Below are 16520 nucleotides of genomic sequence, written 5' to 3'. Positions count from 1 at the left end.
AGTGGTTTGGTGACTGACAAGAACTGTCCCAAAAACCTCAGTCTCTAAAGTCTTTAACAAGATTACACCTAGTCTTGATCAACATAGGGGCTCTGTTACAGTTGTGTGTGCTCAAGTGTAGATCCAGGGCATTTGGTCTAGTCTGGGTGGCCTGTGTATGATTGCTGAACTTCCACCAATGAAGAGAGAAATACCGTGAACCCTAGCAAACGTCAACCTGAGATGAGTCCAACCTAATGGTTTTCATGGAAGATGGACATCCACGATGTTCTTCCCTCAAATCTCACAGTCTACAGAGTGTCGGATGGAGGAGAAACCGCCATTGGTGTCTATTTGGTAATACTAGGTAATTGTCTAATTGTTTTGTATTCTCTGTACCTGAATATGGTTTGTTTCTTCTTGAGCTTCACTACGTTCAAATGTCTTGTGAGAATAAACAATAGGTGAATTTTAATTTTTTTTCCTTTTTTTTAGGATGGCTGTCTTGGATTGGAAATGGGGTAGTAAATTTACTTTTAACTAAGCAAAGAAAGTCTCTCAAACCACCATATCTTAACTCTCAACCTTGCCATTTCTGATGCCAGCATTGCTATTTTTGGATATTCTCGAGGAGTCCTTGAAGTTTTCGATGTGTTCAGAGATGAAGGCTATCTTATATAGACGATTTGGACTTGCAAGGTAAGGGGATGATTCGCACCCTCATGCCACTTAAAACTTGCATGACTTTCTTTTTTCAGTGGAACATAAAATAATATATCTTGTAAAAAGGACTCAGTGAAAGTTAAAGGGGTCCACTGTTGTTTTGAACCACACTGGCTATCATCGTATGGACAAATACATTCTTCAAAATATCTTCTTTTATGTTCTACAGAGAAAAGAAAGTCATACATGTTTGGAACGACAGGGTGAGTAAATTACATATATTATATTTTATTTGAGATCCTCCAGATGAATTCAGCTACAAAGTTCAAATGATCAAGTGCCTTTCAGCATGATTCCCTTCAGTCCACTGAATGCTCTTAGAGGACATCACACAATATCTGGTGTGAGAGCTCCATCACTCTGTTCCCTTTGCAGTCTGGCAGGTGGTGTTATGAGGCGGGAGGGGCTGAAGAGAGGAATTATTTGTAGTTGTTCCAAGTACACAGGCATGTGTCCCTTTATCCCCTAATCTAGTTGGCTTGTTCCCCAGGGCCTGGTTAGTGGGTGATGAGACAAGTAAGAGCGATTACTGCCTCAGAATGCTAGACCTGCTTGCAATGTATAAGATAATTGTGTCTTGGCCAGGTGGATGGATTCCTAATCCTGCTCTTCGGACTCATGAGCATCAACACACTGACAGCCTTCAGTGTCATCCGCTACATCAAAGCTTGCCAGCCTCATTATGGTATGCTCTATCTTGGCCAAACCTACTGGGTTGTTATACCTTTGTATGGCTGCTATCCAGTATTTAGTCCAGGTGCTCATGCAGTGAAGTCATTGAAAGCTGTTCTGCAATTGCATTACAAAATCTGTGGGGGGATTATTTCACATTCTCTAGGTGCCTAGTGGGTCTGTGAAGAAATAAATTTGGGGTAAAATGTAGTTTTCTAATATATGAATTAAAAACATTAACCTAAATTTTTAAATGCCATTTATATTGAAGACATTTATAAATAATAATGTTTAGCAAATTTGATGGTGTTAGTTTAATTCTGCTTTCTAAAGACTGGCAATTTTAATAAATTATTCTAATTAGAATTAATAATCCATAAAATAAAAATGTAACTTAAAATTAAATTAATTTTACATTTATTATAAATTATCAGAATAAATGTTATTATTTTTTACAAGGTAATCATCCTGTTTGGGAGACAGAATGACACAGTGAATACCAGCAAGTCCTGTTTGTTTTTTCTTTTATTAAACAATAAGTGGTTGAACCTAAAAACTTCTGAACTTGAATCTTTGATAAATCTAGGACTGTTATTTTTCCATTTGTAGAAGCGATTTATCCTTGGCTGCACAAATGCTAGATAAATCAGTCGGATTCCGCTGTGAGGGCTGTGCTGATGTGAGTGTTTCTGCCATGTTCTTCAGCTCATCGGGTCAACAAGCATAATATCTGCTTGGTCATAACTGTGGTCTGGCTTTTCTCTCTGTTCTGGCCTGGAGCTCCGCTGCTGGGCTGGGGCAGTTACAGAGGTAGGAATGTAATAAAGATGTTTACCATCTTTTAAATTTGAAATTGAGACGTCTTTGAATTTATTTTCTTCTGCAGCTCGCAGGTATGGGACATGTGAAATCGACTGGACACGAGCGCTGTACTCCGTTCCGTTCAAGCTCTATGTCATCAGCATTTTCTTCTTCAACTTCTTCGTGCCGCTGTTCATTATAGTTTTTACGTACGTGTCCATCATCCACATGGTCAACTCCAGCCACAAGTTCAGTAGGGGAGGAGATGTTAGAGAGAGGCAAAAAAAGATTGAACCTAGCATCACCCAGGTAAAACAATTGCCCCATAAATTTCAATTATCATCTAACAATTAACTATTGCTCTCAGCTTCATATTCACGCATGTGTCGTGCTGTGTTTCTCGCTTCAGGTTTCCCTCATTGTTTGTGCGGCCTTCCTGTTAGCCTGGTCCCCGTACGCAGTCATTTCCATGTGGTCTGCCTGGGGTTAACAAGTACCCCAACTCAACGGCATCCTCGCAAGCCTCTTCGCCAAGTCAGCTGGTTTCTACAATCCGTTTATCTACATTGGCATGAGCTCTAAGTTCCGGAAGGACTTGCAGGCTCTGTTTTACTGTCTCGGACCCACATCAGCGCACGGGCACACCCCTCCTGTGCCATTGGCCCGGCCTGGTGATGTGCAGCTCGATGTGGACGGCTTTAGGGAGGATGAGCCGGTAGAGATGGACCATAAGGCAAGTGAAAGCAGCCCAGAGGGGACGGCAGAGAGCCCTCCTGAATCAGAACGCCAGGTAGCCCTTTAACAGAGTCACATAAGAGTGTCAGTCCTTCTAGATTAATGAGGAAGCCCAGCGACTCTGGAAAACTTGAGCTGTCTTTCTTATGTTAGTTTATGTTCCCTGAGTGTTTATATAAGATGATGATGATGATGATGATGATGATGATTATTATAATATTATGATGATAAAGTAAATATTATCTTATTTTACAACAAATACAAACAGATTAGGACATTCCAGGCTACTAGTGAGTCATTTGTACAAATGCTTCATGTTGAACGTGAGGTCATTGTTTGAGTCTAATAAAATTGAGATTAATGGGCCTATTTCGCTTCAACTCTGTTTCTGTGGTTTGTGAAGTGTTGACACACATTGAATGGTAAGTCTTTATTACATCCTCTGCAGTTTAGGCTTAGGGAGGAGTTATAAATGGGTTGCTGGAGATCCCTTCTCTCCTCCAAGCACATCAAACACACACATTAGGAAGGGAATAAAGGAAAAATATTAGGTAGGGTATAAAATATGTATGGAAGAGGAAAGGCCAAAATAATAAAGTCAAAATTTTGATGAATAAGAAAATAGCTCTCTCACTAACCAAAAACAGGATAAAATAAAATAAAGACAATATGCAAATAATATGGCTCCAACCACCCTACAGCTTTCCTAATTTTAAATTCAGAATTATATAGCAAACATTTTAACTAATATTAAATTAGTAATCTTACATAAACAAAAACATAAAAAAAAAACACTTTTCACTAGCTAATCAAAGTTTGAAATTTTGGTTAATTGCACTGAAAGCAAATTAAAGATAACCAACATATCATGAATGTCTCTGTTATAGGTGAATCATTGAGATGCTATTATAGCTAGTTTTTATTAACATATACTTTTAGTTAAACTTTTAGTAAGTGATTTTGTCATTTTTGTTAGTTTTATAGTATAGTTTTATTAATTTTATTTCAATTTTAGTTTCAGATATGATAGTACACAAAACTAAATGAAACTGAGAAATGTTTTTAAAATAAGTTAAAAGTTGATTTTTTTTTACTTGAAATAAAACAACTATGTTTCATTTTAGTTTAGGTTTAGTAATAACTCAGGTCTCCACTTATAATTAAGGTATGGTAAGGTATGTTTATTTCATACCCGCAGGTAAATTTGTTTTGCAGATAAAAAAAAAATTCCGCTGGAACAAAAGTGTTGCTCTACCGTCTGGTTTTCCATCTCGAAGCCACAAACCGGCTACCTGATGGAAGTAACTGAAAATCATTCCATATGGGATTAGACTGATCACTCAAGACAGCACTTGCTTCCGGTACAGCTGATTTGTATAAATACTTCCAGGGTTCCGTTGATTTACTCCTATTATCTTACTCACCCACTTAACAATTTGGTTTAAGGAGTTCTTATTCTTCAGTGACAGGCTTCCATACCACACCACAATGGAAAATGACATAATAGATTCAATAAAGGCAAAATAAAACAAAGTCAACATGTGTCTATCAATGTGAAATTTAGCCAGTTTCCTAAGGCAACTCAAACGTTGATGACCCTTTTTGCAGACCATTTCACAATTCAACTCAAATGACAGTTTTGAATCTATGACTGTGCCAAGATATATATAACTCTCCACACGATCCACAACCTGTCCTTTGATAGTCGTAGTGACGTGATCAACAGCGTGTGTTTTCTAAAATGAATGATCAAGTCTTTCGTTTTGTTAGTATTTAACTTTAAATAAGAATCATCGCACCAAGTCACAAAAGACTCTTCCCCCTGTAGCAGGCTCACTATCACTGTGTCATCAGCAAATTTAATAAATATCCTATTTTCATTTAAGCTTTGTCGCATATTGGTGTTCAAAATGTATAATAAGGGCGAAAGAACACAGCCTTGAGGGGAACCTGTGGATAAACATAATACATCTGAAAAGATGCCATTCATTTTTACCCTCTGCATTCTGTTAGTTAAAAAGTCCAGTAACCGTCCCACTAAATTGTGGTTCAACTTGTAATACTCTAGCAATCTTCTGGCCAGGATGTGGGGTTGTATAGTATTAAAAGCTGAAGAGAAGTCAACGAACAACAGTCTTGCATGGGTATTTTTCCCCTCCAGATGCTTAGTCAATAAGTTTAACAACATAAGTGAAGCATCCTCAACACTTCTATTCGCTCTATATTCAAATTGCATAGGATCGAGGGCTTGTCCAGTCTTACTCAATAGCTCAGACTTCACCAGTTTCTCAAATGATTTCATTACTAAAGAGGTGAGGGCAACTGGTCTCAAATCATTTAACACTGTAGGGTCTCCCACATATGTGGTCTGGACCAGGACTCTTACTCACCTTAGTGGAGAGAAAAAATTTCCTCCACTGCTGCCTGTTTTAAGACTATGTGGGAATCATCCTTACACAGGCATCGTAATTCTTCTACTTCATCTTTAAAATCAAAACTTTCAAATCTTGAATAAAACCTATTAAGAGCATTCGCAAGGTCATCATTTGATATAAAACCGTCAATACACACAGTGCTCTTATTTTATCTCCATCTTCATTCTCCCATCCGGTCAGACATGATGGGTCGTAATCAGTGGTGAGGTTTAAACCTCATTATAACCAACAAAGTGTCCCCGGTCCTACCTGACCTGCTCCGAGCAGGATTCAAACCGGGGTCTCCGGCATGGGAGGCAGGGGCACTAACAAGGACGCTAAAGACTACAGTCTCTTGTGTGCCTCTTGAGGCCAGGGGAGTGAGCTTTAGACTCGCAGCTCTTACTGGCCCACGTCTGTTACACTCACCCCGCTAACCTCACTCCCATCCGGGTCACGGCACCAAATGTCACCGGTCCTACTCGACCCACTCCATGATTCGAACCGGCGTCTCTGATCTGAGAGCGGGCGCACTAACAATGACGCTGAAGACTGCAGCCTCTAGCTTCAGGCGCTAGAGCCTCTTCAGATCAGGAGAGTGAGGTTTACACGCACATCTCTTACTGGCCTAAGTCTGTTACAAAAGCACTAGAAGGAATCGTGGTGAGAAGCTCTAGGATGATGGGCTGGATGATAAAGAGCAGGAGGATTCACAAATTAAGCCTGGTGATTGCCGAGTAAGACCTCCTGTCTCTGTCCTCAAATGAGTCCCTGTTTGACCAGACTGTAATGTCAGGACTGAGTACGAATTACACAAGCACAGAATGAACAGAACAGTCAGGTAATGGTGCTTTATTTATATTATCCAGGCACATAATTCAAAAGCAGCAGGCATGCTCGTAGTCAGAGGAACAGCGAAAGCTTGAGTCCAAACAGAGCAGCGGGAAGAGTCAAACAATCCAGAGTCGTAATTCCAAGAACAGACAAGGTCAATAACTGGTTTCAGAACAAATAGATTAAAAGCAAGCAACTATGACCTCATAGGTCACAAAGGAGTTAGAACCTGGCAAAGAACAGAAAAATAGTACACAGATGATCAGTTTATAATTGTCAAGTGAGGGGTTGAACAACATGAATAATATTCAGTTTATGCAGTAAATAACATCCTTTAATATGATCCATTTTTTTGTTTATAATACAGGTAAAAAGCAGACCAAAGTGTTTTGTTTCCTGTGTATGTGGGAAACGCTGTAACAGAGGTTTGGAGCACGTGGTAATTTGGTATGAGCAGGGATTTTTCTCAAAGAAATGACTAACACCTCAGTGGCCTGATCTTACGGTTGTGGGAAATGTCTCCCTCCTGCCCCGTTCACAGCACTCAAACTTTCTCTACTCATGCATGTCACCTCTTCAAATGATTGCTAAGAGAATTAGTCCCACATGGTGGTCACAAAATAAGAGGATCTTGGTGTGTATGGTGTCGTGGTGAATGTTCTCTCAAATTAGTGGTGCTGGGGGTAAAAGTAGGACTGTTATGCAATGAGAATTTTTTGGCGCAGACCCATAGGCTTGTTTTGGTGCGTGCAGGACTACTATGCATTTTGAAATGATATTGAATTCTGTAAAATATTAATCAGTGTGGTGGATAATTTTATGACTGGAAGGAAATTCTTAAAAGAAAGTCATGTATCTGCTAAGAGATGAGATGTCGTCAAATCTTCACTTCCTAGGTAAGATGTTTTGTGTGAATAAGTCTCTTATGCAAACCAACGCTGATCAAAAGACATTGTGAAATATTATTACAATTTAAAATATCTTTTTTCCATTTTAATATTCTTTTAGAATCGAATGTATTGCTGTGATGGTAAACCTTTGATCAATTTAATGTGTCTTTGCTGAATAAAAATATTAATTTCTTTAAAAATAAAATCCCGACCCAAACTTTTGAATGGTAGAATGGTAGCTTTTGACAATATACTGTATGACACATGACATTAACTTGAACTAGATGTCCATTAGCTCTAATGGAGACTGACAAGTACATAAGGTATTAGTAGGAGGTCTCCATAAATGACAAAACAAGTGCAAAAACATAAAATCACTCACATGAAATGTCTAAAAACTAACTCAAAACTCAAGCTATTTATTCTATCATTTTTTAACTGATGCAAATTTTCATTCTGCCCACATTTGGAAACTATCACTTTTTCTGTGGTGTATTCACAATGGCCAAAATCTCCAAGAAACCTAATACAGTATGTATGTATATATATATATATATATATATATATATATATATATATATATATATATATATATATATTTCTCTTATATTAACCGTGAAATATCGTATTTTCTGGTTAATGTTTCCAACATAGAGAATGAAATCTTTTTTATTATTATTATTTAGTTTGGGAAAATAAATTTCTCTTTTCAGCAGACAAATCTGGGCTCAAGTCTACACAGCATTTGCCAAGGCTAATATTTGTGTAGGTGAAGACGGTCGCCTAAATGAGGCATCCATCGAAGTATTAGACGGCTACTACTATTTATAGGGAGTGGAGTGGTATAGTCTATGCATTCTTGGATGAAGGCTGTGGATCTCCCATGAAGTCTCACATGGTGTGAAACGTGACGGCGCGATGCTGGCCTGGGAAGAAACGTGTGTCACTTTGCTTTAATTCAGCAATTTTCATCTGACTGCACAAAGCCAGAGGAGTCAAGACAACTTTTCCATATGACCATCAGCTGCCCCAATAGGAACAAACTGTAATACCAAGTCACAGGAAATCATCACCTGCTTAACCTACTATAACTAAACCTATTCTATTACCTAAAGGAACACACTGTTTTCCCTTTGAGCCTGGCAAATTCTCCAAGAAAAATCAAGCAAAATCTAATATTAACATGGTAGCACTTTATTTTTTCAGTCATGTTCCGCATGTACATACTATATACTTATTATAGTAATTACAATAACTGGGTTATAACTAGGTATTAATCCTGAACCTACCTCTAATCATAACCTTAACCCATAGTAACCTTATATTACCCAGTACTTTTTTAGGTAAGTTCACTGTAAGTACACCTACTGTAAAATAGTGTAACCATTAACATTTATACGCATTTATGTAAAAATAAAAAAATATGTTAACACTTTTTTAATCTCTTTATGAAATATAATGCCAAGTGGATAAACACTCGAATTATAGATTACCATTCAAAAGTTTAGGTTCAGTACGAATTTTTAAATGTTTTTGAAAAATGTCGCTAATGCTCAACTAATATGGTAAAAACAGTAATATTGTGCAATATTATTACAATTTCCTATTTGATATATTTAAAAATGTAATTGATTTCAAGACTGAATTTTCAGCTGCCATTACTCTTGTCTTACATAAAATCATTCTAATCCTTCAGAAATCATTCTAAAATGCTGATTTGCTGCTCAAGAAACTGTGAAGGAATGGTTGAGAGGGAGAATGGTTGAGAGACCTCTGAGTCCAGAGCTTAAACTCATTGAAAGTCATTGGGATGTGCTGGAGGAGACTTTACAGAGTGCAGGACTCTTGCATTGCCAATACAAGATCTTGAATAAAAAATGTATGAACATCTTGATGGAAATAACATCACAACATTTATGGCTTTTTCATGGAATATGGCCATAATGTGTCTTCCATGGTTATATCAGAAATAAAAAGGTACACACTCCATCAATTAGGATTAGAAGAACTGTTGCCAAAGATGCTAGAAACATAATAATCATTGCAATTATGATCCAATTATCGACTCTTAAGCATTTGCCTATTTAAATCCAAACAGCGACTTTATTTTTGGGGGGCTGGGCATTGTATATTTTTTAACAATTAAAATACTACCAAATATTTATTATATTTTGTTAATAACATTATGTTATTAACATTAATAATTTTTACATATTATGTTTTATTATTTAGTAAAACCACCTGATTTTGTCTTTGTTTACTATCTACAATCTAAAGTACCAGCCCACCCTTTCTTGTTTCATTTTGGCATACCATCAATAAGCGATTTAAACCGCTGGAATTTAATTATGAATGGTTTATCTAACCAAGCTTTACTTGATATGGAAGTTCACACTCTGGTTGAGTTAATGTTTTCCACCATGACCTTCCCAAGAATTTTCTCCTGAAAGGCCGCTTGAGTCTGACATGGACTTTGTGTTCTGTGAAATATTCATTAATTGAGACATTGGGACAGTTCCCAGTTGTTACAATGAACAGTTGTTCTAAGAGGATTGAGTATCATTCCTAGAGAGGTTTTTTACCTGTCGCACTGAATAAGCACCTTGTCACACACTACGTACTCCTAAAAACTTCCACAGCACTTAATAAGTAAATGCCAATGAGTTGTGAGACGCCACAGTCAACATGGACCTATCATATTCCTGTTTGCTGCCAGGATTAAACCCGGAAATGGTCCACAGTACAGCTGATGAAGGATGATAACATAAAAGTAACCAGGAGAAGACAAAGACCTCTTTGAAAACAGGACAGTGTCATGCTAATGCACCCAATTGCCCTTACACATACACAAGCACTCTCTGTATATTGAAAATAAATACAATTTATGGACGATTCACAGTTTTTCCAGCATAAGTGTTCATTTTTAAAACCACAGTGAAGCAAATTTATGTGTTCTGAAAGGGACTTGGGATAAAAGCATCTGTCACACTACTGTTTGTGCTTTTATTTATGATAAAGACTGATAAGTCTCCATTCTGTTTGGTCAGGTCTTCTCAATAGACTTCCATTCTTATCATTCGGACCATTTGGGGTGAGATTGTGTTTAGATCATATTTATTGCACTGAATCAAGGTTAATTACACCTCATTAGCCTCAAGGTAAAGTTTTGGCTCCCATTCAGGGCCTAATCATGACATGTGTTCATGTGTTTTTATTCTCCTCTTTGTAGCTCTCTGTTTCGTTACTCACCACCTCTGAATAAACTAAACCTCATGGTTACACTGAGCATATAGTTACTATATTGGTACATATATTTTATCTAAATGGCTGGAAAGCAGGAGAATTTAAAACAATGTCCTTTTCAGGTGGTTTGGATGTAAGGCCCGCCTCTTGTGATGTCAGCAGAGAATCATTGGGGTTTTCGGGGACATTATTTAAAGGACTAGCTCTTTCCTCAATATTCAGACACCTCTGGAATATCATCCATAACGGAATTATTGAATTTTTTTTTTCTATAGAGCTTTTAAGGCTGAAGAAACGTCATCCTACACAATATCTGTAAGTTGGATTTAATCTTCATATGTGGTTGATGATTTTTGGCTGTTTAATGCATTTTAATAGAGATAATTTTAATAATCCAGATATGCATCTTTTTTTTCTTCTCCATTCTGTCTCTCTCTCCCCTTCTACCTCATTCTGTGAGTGGATTAACTGAAGTATGCAGTTCCAAAGGAGCTGTTTGTGATGGATGTGTCTGGGGAGATTACATTTTTCCTGGATCATATCTGATTTCACTTCTGTGTGCCAAATAAATTTTAAACACCCAGATAAAAGGAAAAATAAAGATTTAAAAGCCTTAGAAGGTTTAGTAATTTTTTCTATAGAAAAAAAAGTTTATAACAGAATGGGGTGAGTTTATTCATTGTTGTCTGGTATAATGTTATTTTGTCTTTACAGATATCTTCATTAACCATGTTGACGTCTTTTGCTGTACTTCATGTATTAGGTAGGTGATTCATTTGTTCAAAGTGACTGATACTGAACGCTTCTTCTATGTAATTCTGATTTGTCATAATTTTTTCCCCCGTTTTTACAGGTATTCTGTCTTTGAGCTGTTGCACTTTTGGATCTGATTTAAATGGTCAGTGAATTCCTTTTTCATACCAATCTTTTCATACTAAATGCAAATATTGGAGTTACATTGGAGAAACTGTTTCAAAGTAGAAGAATTTCAACTTTTTAAATTCAAAAATATATATTTTTCCCCCACAACATTTTTTTAAACTCTGAGAAACACTTACTTTTTTATTGTTTGTATTAATGAATTGATTTATTTTTTTATTAGTAGCTAATAGACCTTTTGAAATAAATTTACTTTTTGTGTTCAAACTGTTTAATATGTTTGTTTTATTTGACAAGAAAATAATCATTTTATGGATAATGTCTTGTGTTATACATGGTTAGTTCCAACACCAATTAGCTGTGGAACTCGCTCGGTGGATCTACCAGACACCCGTCAGCTGGTGCTCTGTCCGGCAAACTGCACTCTGTGGAGTCTGTCCGTCTTTGGTTCAGGAGTATATGCTTCTATTTCCAGCATATGTGGAGCAGCGATACACAGGTACAATCACAGAAGTAATGATAAAGATACTGACTTGATCGACTCGTGTAAGAAACTCCAATAGCAAGGAAAAAATGTTTGTGTCATCCAGAGGGATCATAAGTCTATCTGGTGGACCTGTTGAGGTTCACGGATTGCAAGGGAGGACAAACTACCTCAGCTCTTACGCTCATGGTGTCCAGTCTCAGTCCCTGTCACAATGGAGTTCATCTTTCACTGTGGCCAGTGAGTAGAAACAATCACGATTTGCACTATTACAAATGCCTGTCTGTTTTGATGTCAAATGTATAGATTTGTTTACAGATGCAGACAATGTCGCAATTCACTGCACTCTGCGGAATAATGTAATATAATATAATTTGAATTATATCAATAACAATGGATATAGTGTTAATATTATTATAATAATGAATTAAAACAATAATTCTGAATTAGTGTAATCATCATATGATTATACACTGTTCATGATTAACTTACTTTTTAAACATATAACTTTGTGGTTTCAAAAAGAAGTGCTCCTATTCTCAGTAAGTATAACTAGATCAAAACTTGAGGAAAATTGAGGTCAGCTAGAGTATATAAATAATATAGTGTATAAAATGATGCTGAATATAAAAATTAACTAAAGTCATTTTAGACTTCATGAAGGTTTAAATGTTTTAAATGTTTTGTTATTTTGTCTCAGGAGCAATTAGCTTGCCTTTGGAAGTGTCCAGCCAAACCAGCAGTTCTGCCACAGTTGCATCTGGAGCAGGTAACAAGTGTTTAGATAACTAGAGATAGTTTACATATGTAGTCTACACTGAGCATTCCTACTTCTCCCTTGCAGCCAAGAAACCAGTCAAAAAACCTGTAAAGAAGCCTCCTCCAACAACAGCAAACAGAGGTCTGTATGACCTGATTTACTATTCTAACTTTAATTTGTCAAAGTACCATGACATGCAAGTACTGTAAATGTTACCTTGTTTCAGATTGCCCAGTCGATATGGCGTTGCTGCTGGATAGCAGCTACAACATTGGACAGCGGAGGTTCGTCTTGCAAAAGAACTTTGTCAGTAAGCTTGCAGCCATGCTGAAGGTTGGAACACCAGGTCCTCATGTAGGAGTGGTGCAAACCAGGTGATGTGTGCACATCCAAGGTGTTTATCACATTTAATGATTTTTCTTTCTTTGCCAATAAGCCTAAAATTTCACGTTTTTCTTTCAGCGAGACACCTCGAACTGAATTCTACTTGACAAACTATACGACAGCTAAAGATGTGACTTTTGCCATCAAAGAGATCCCTTACATTGGGGGCAATACAAATACAGGTTTTTAACTTTCCCTTCAACACACATTTCATACGAATGATTAGGTGGAATCTAGAATCAATACCACCCTTTTTGGAAAAGTGTAAGACAAACAAAAATTCCACTTAAACAACAGACTTCTCTCTTGTGACGTATATCGGACTTTTCCAATCATGTAGTCCGATGTCGCTTTTATACAAAAGTTCAATGAAAAAGAAGTTAATACTAAGTGGCCTACATTTTAGACCATTTTTCAGTTACTTTGTCTAGTTTTGCTCTGTCAACTAAAATAGTTCCAAACAAAGCCACAGCAGAGCTAACTCCAAGCAACACTCAGTTTTGTTCCGAAATGAATCATTGAGTGAATGATTCAATGACACACAGTCGCTTGTTTCGTTCCTGAAAAATGAGTCTGCATTTGTTATCGCATACTTCCTTACTATATTGTAGGCGAAGTATGTCTGAATTCACAGTACTCATAAAATAGGAGGCAAAAAGTACCAGGATGACCAACTACTTCCGTCGAGATTCTGAAGTGTGCATCTGATGGACACTTTACTATGCCATTAGGCCAAATTACTTCATCAAAACAAGTACCTACTCAAGAGAGTATGCGATTTAGGACGCAGCCTGAGTGTTTTTAAATGAATCGGTTGAGTGAATGATTCAGTTACTCAAAGACAGCCATTTGTTTCGTTCCTGTGTTGTGTTATTGAAAGAACCGGTTGAATAAATTAAACAATAACTCAATCAAAGAGACACTTGTCACTTGTCGCCACCTACTGGCATAGCAATGTAACGTGTAAATGTAACGCAAAATGTTCACATTTGTACATTGAAACCTCTTGAAATCCAGAGTGCCTTGGCCCATAGTTATGAGGTGTAAGTACATTACTGCAAATGCATTATCCTGTGTTTTCAATCAAATTGATTTTGTTTGATAACTGACAGCATTCCACAGATTTTGTTGATATAGATTAACTTGTATTGGACTCCTTCCTTTAAAATCTGACACTTACATAATGGTTTTAGTTGGAATAATAAATAATTGAAGATTAGCTGAAATGAGCAGAACTTGGCAGGCTTGAGTTATTGTCTTCTGCACAGGTAAGGCCATACTGCACACTGTGAGGAACTTTTTCAATCCGGATTTTGGTGTGCGAAGAGGTTACCCACGGGTCATTGTGGTTTTTGTTGATGGGTGGCCTTCTGATAATGTGGAGGAGGCTGCAGTTTTAGCCAGAGAGTCTGGCATTAACGTCTTCTTTGTGTCTGTGGCCAAACCGTCTCCTGAGGAGGTGAGCTTGGTGAGCGATCAAGACTTCATGAGAAAGGTGAGATGTTTAACAAATGAATTCATGAACCTTTCTCTAACACACACAAACACACACAAACACACACACACACACACACACACACACACACACACACACACACACACACACACACACACACACACACACACACACACACACACATACACACACACACACACACACACACACACACACACACACACACACACACACACACACACACACACACACAAAATTCATCAATGGGAACATTTGAGTTTACTGAAATCCACTCATACTGACATGTATCTCACAGGCAGTGTGCAAGGACAATGAGTTCTTCACTTTCACCATGCCCAGCTGGTTCAGCACCAACAAGTTTGTGAAGCCACTAGCCCATAAACTTTGCTCCATCGATCAGATGCTCTGCAGCAAGACGTGCTATAACTCAGTAGACCTGGGCTTCCTGATCGATGGCTCCAGCAGTGTAGGTGATGGGAATTTCCGGCTTGTGCTGGACCTTCTTGTCTCCATCGCACGCAACTTTGACATCTCCGATATCGGATCTCGCATCGGTGCCATCCAGTTCACGTACGACCAAAGGATGGAGTTCAACTTCAATGGCCACATCACGAAAGATAATGCTCTGAGGGCCCTGCAGAACATCCCATACATGAGCGGAGGAACGGCCACTGGAGACGCCATCAACTTTGCTGTGCGGAGTCTCTTTAAACCACGCACAGGCTCCAACAGGAAGTATCTCATCATCATCACCGATGGACAATCTTACGACGATGTGAGGGGGCCGGCAATGGCCGCCCAGAGAGAGGGTACGCGTTTTACACTAACACTTCATCTTGAACCTCAGGGGTTTCAACAAGTCCCTTAAGGTCCAGGGGGTCCTTTGAGATGATAATGTTCTTATTTAAAGATAGTATAAAGTGTAATCAACAAAGTGTAGCTTTATTTTTTATAGTGAATGTCCCTGAGGTGTTGAGGGAGTAGGTGGGGGTCACTGCATATGTAAAGGTTGAAAGCAGCTAACCTTGCACATTTAAGAGATTTTAAAAGTACTTAATCACAAAATATAGATATAGTGCATTTAGAAAGTAAATATGTGTGATGTCACCCTAAACATGCACTTCCTGTTTTGTCACAGGGATCACTGTGTTCACGGTTGGAGTGGCTTGGGCTCCAATGGAAGATCTGAAGGCCATGGCATCCGAGCCCAAGGAGAGCCATGTGTTTTTCACTCGTGAGTTCACCGGCCTGGCGCAGTTCCAGCAGCCCATCGTACGGGGCATCTGCAGGGACTTCACAGAGTTCAATTAGATAGTGCAACTGCTTTACTGCAAGAATAGAAAGTAAGAAATGGAGGAAAGGAAGGAGAAAAAGGGTGGGCGTGAATAAGAAACAACACTTTTGTCTTATGGCTTTTGATTTTTTTGTAGGAAAAGGGATTTGAACGGTTTTGTTATAAAGGAACTAGTATGTTTGATCCAAAGGTTTTTTCAGCTTTTTTGAGAATGTATCACAGTATTGTATGTCAACTTCTCTATAATGTGGAGAATGTAATTATTTGTGATTTGTAGTCTGTCTTTATATGTTCCTGGTGTTTTTGTTTCCCCACTGCTTCTGGCAAGTCTTTCTTCCTGTGGAGGGGTCACTGTTACAAAAGACTCTTTTATATTAATTTCGGGACTTGAAGATTCAATTCCAGTTAAGCAAAGGTACTAGTGCAGAAGATGGTGAGCAAACGCAGTCATGAAGAGAATTGTCAGTGAAACAGCGCCCTCTTATGCATTCTCATTCCAGTACACGAATACACAGCTTTCATTCTCACAATTACATAAATAGATCTGGGTTATATAAGACATGGTCCTTCCCAGGGGTACCAAACAATACACATGCAATACATTCACAACGTCACAATGAATCAAGTATGTCTGGGTGTGAGACGAAGATCACGGTTGAAAAGTTTGCGTTTTGATTATGTAATACCCCCCCTCCGTTTTCTTAAATTATACTTTCATGCATTTATCGAACCTATTTTCTGTGTACCTTTCCATATGCATGATTTACCGCCTCACGTAATGAACAGAGAGGGGAGGAGGGGCATCCAACTGCTTGTACATTTGTTTATAATTTATTACTTTCTTCTCAATAAAGGACAATGTGTTTGTAAAACTTAACCAGCTGAATATCCTCTTCTGAACAGGCTGAGTATAATCAGAAGCCACAACATATAAAAGTTACATGTATTAAT

At 37.9% G+C, this 16520-nt stretch overlaps 2 protein-coding genes across 4 annotated transcripts; both read left to right on the top strand.

Annotated features, from left to right (window-relative positions):
• The first annotated feature begins 18 nt into the window (after window positions 1–18).
• On the top strand, window positions 19–3279 carry opn6b (opsin 6, group member b). The gene is given in 8 exon segments (XM_077239744.1): window positions 19–346; window positions 475–544; window positions 546–678; window positions 1288–1387; window positions 2080–2184; window positions 2261–2484; window positions 2585–2963; window positions 2966–3279. Coding segments are annotated over 8 exon segments (1203 nt in total). The 5' UTR covers window positions 19–252; the 3' UTR covers window positions 3064–3279.
• A 7207-nt stretch (window positions 3280–10486) lies between these two features.
• Window positions 10487–16446, top strand: coch (coagulation factor C homolog, cochlin (Limulus polyphemus)). 3 transcript variants are annotated; one of them, XM_077239776.1, is made up of 13 exons: window positions 10511–10606; window positions 10752–10911; window positions 11006–11054; window positions 11145–11189; window positions 11513–11669; window positions 11761–11894; window positions 12355–12423; window positions 12499–12555; window positions 12641–12788; window positions 12877–12980; window positions 14067–14293; window positions 14571–15084; window positions 15414–16446. In XM_077239776.1, exons 3-13 carry the CDS (start codon window positions 11021–11023, stop codon window positions 15584–15586), a joined length of 1662 nt encoding a protein of 553 aa, XP_077095891.1. In that variant the 5' UTR covers window positions 10511–10606; window positions 10752–10911; window positions 11006–11020; the 3' UTR covers window positions 15587–16446. The 3 variants fall into 3 exon arrangements, with proteins under 3 accessions (XP_077095890.1, XP_077095891.1, XP_077095892.1); XM_077239777.1 differs by having other exon boundaries at window positions 10512–10606; window positions 10690–10911; XM_077239775.1 differs by lacking the exon at window positions 10752–10911 and having other exon boundaries at window positions 10487–10606.
• Window positions 16447–16520: the final 74 nt, after the last annotated feature.

The sequence above is a fragment of the Siphateles boraxobius genome, unplaced genomic scaffold, assembly GCF_051911475.1.
Source record: "Siphateles boraxobius isolate OS27281-9 unplaced genomic scaffold, OSU_SipBor_1 22, whole genome shotgun sequence".
Taxonomy (NCBI): Eukaryota; Metazoa; Chordata; class Actinopteri; order Cypriniformes; family Leuciscidae; genus Siphateles; species Siphateles boraxobius.
The sequence above is the reverse complement of the archived record's forward strand: the minus strand, read 5'-3'. Positions and strand labels throughout refer to the sequence as shown.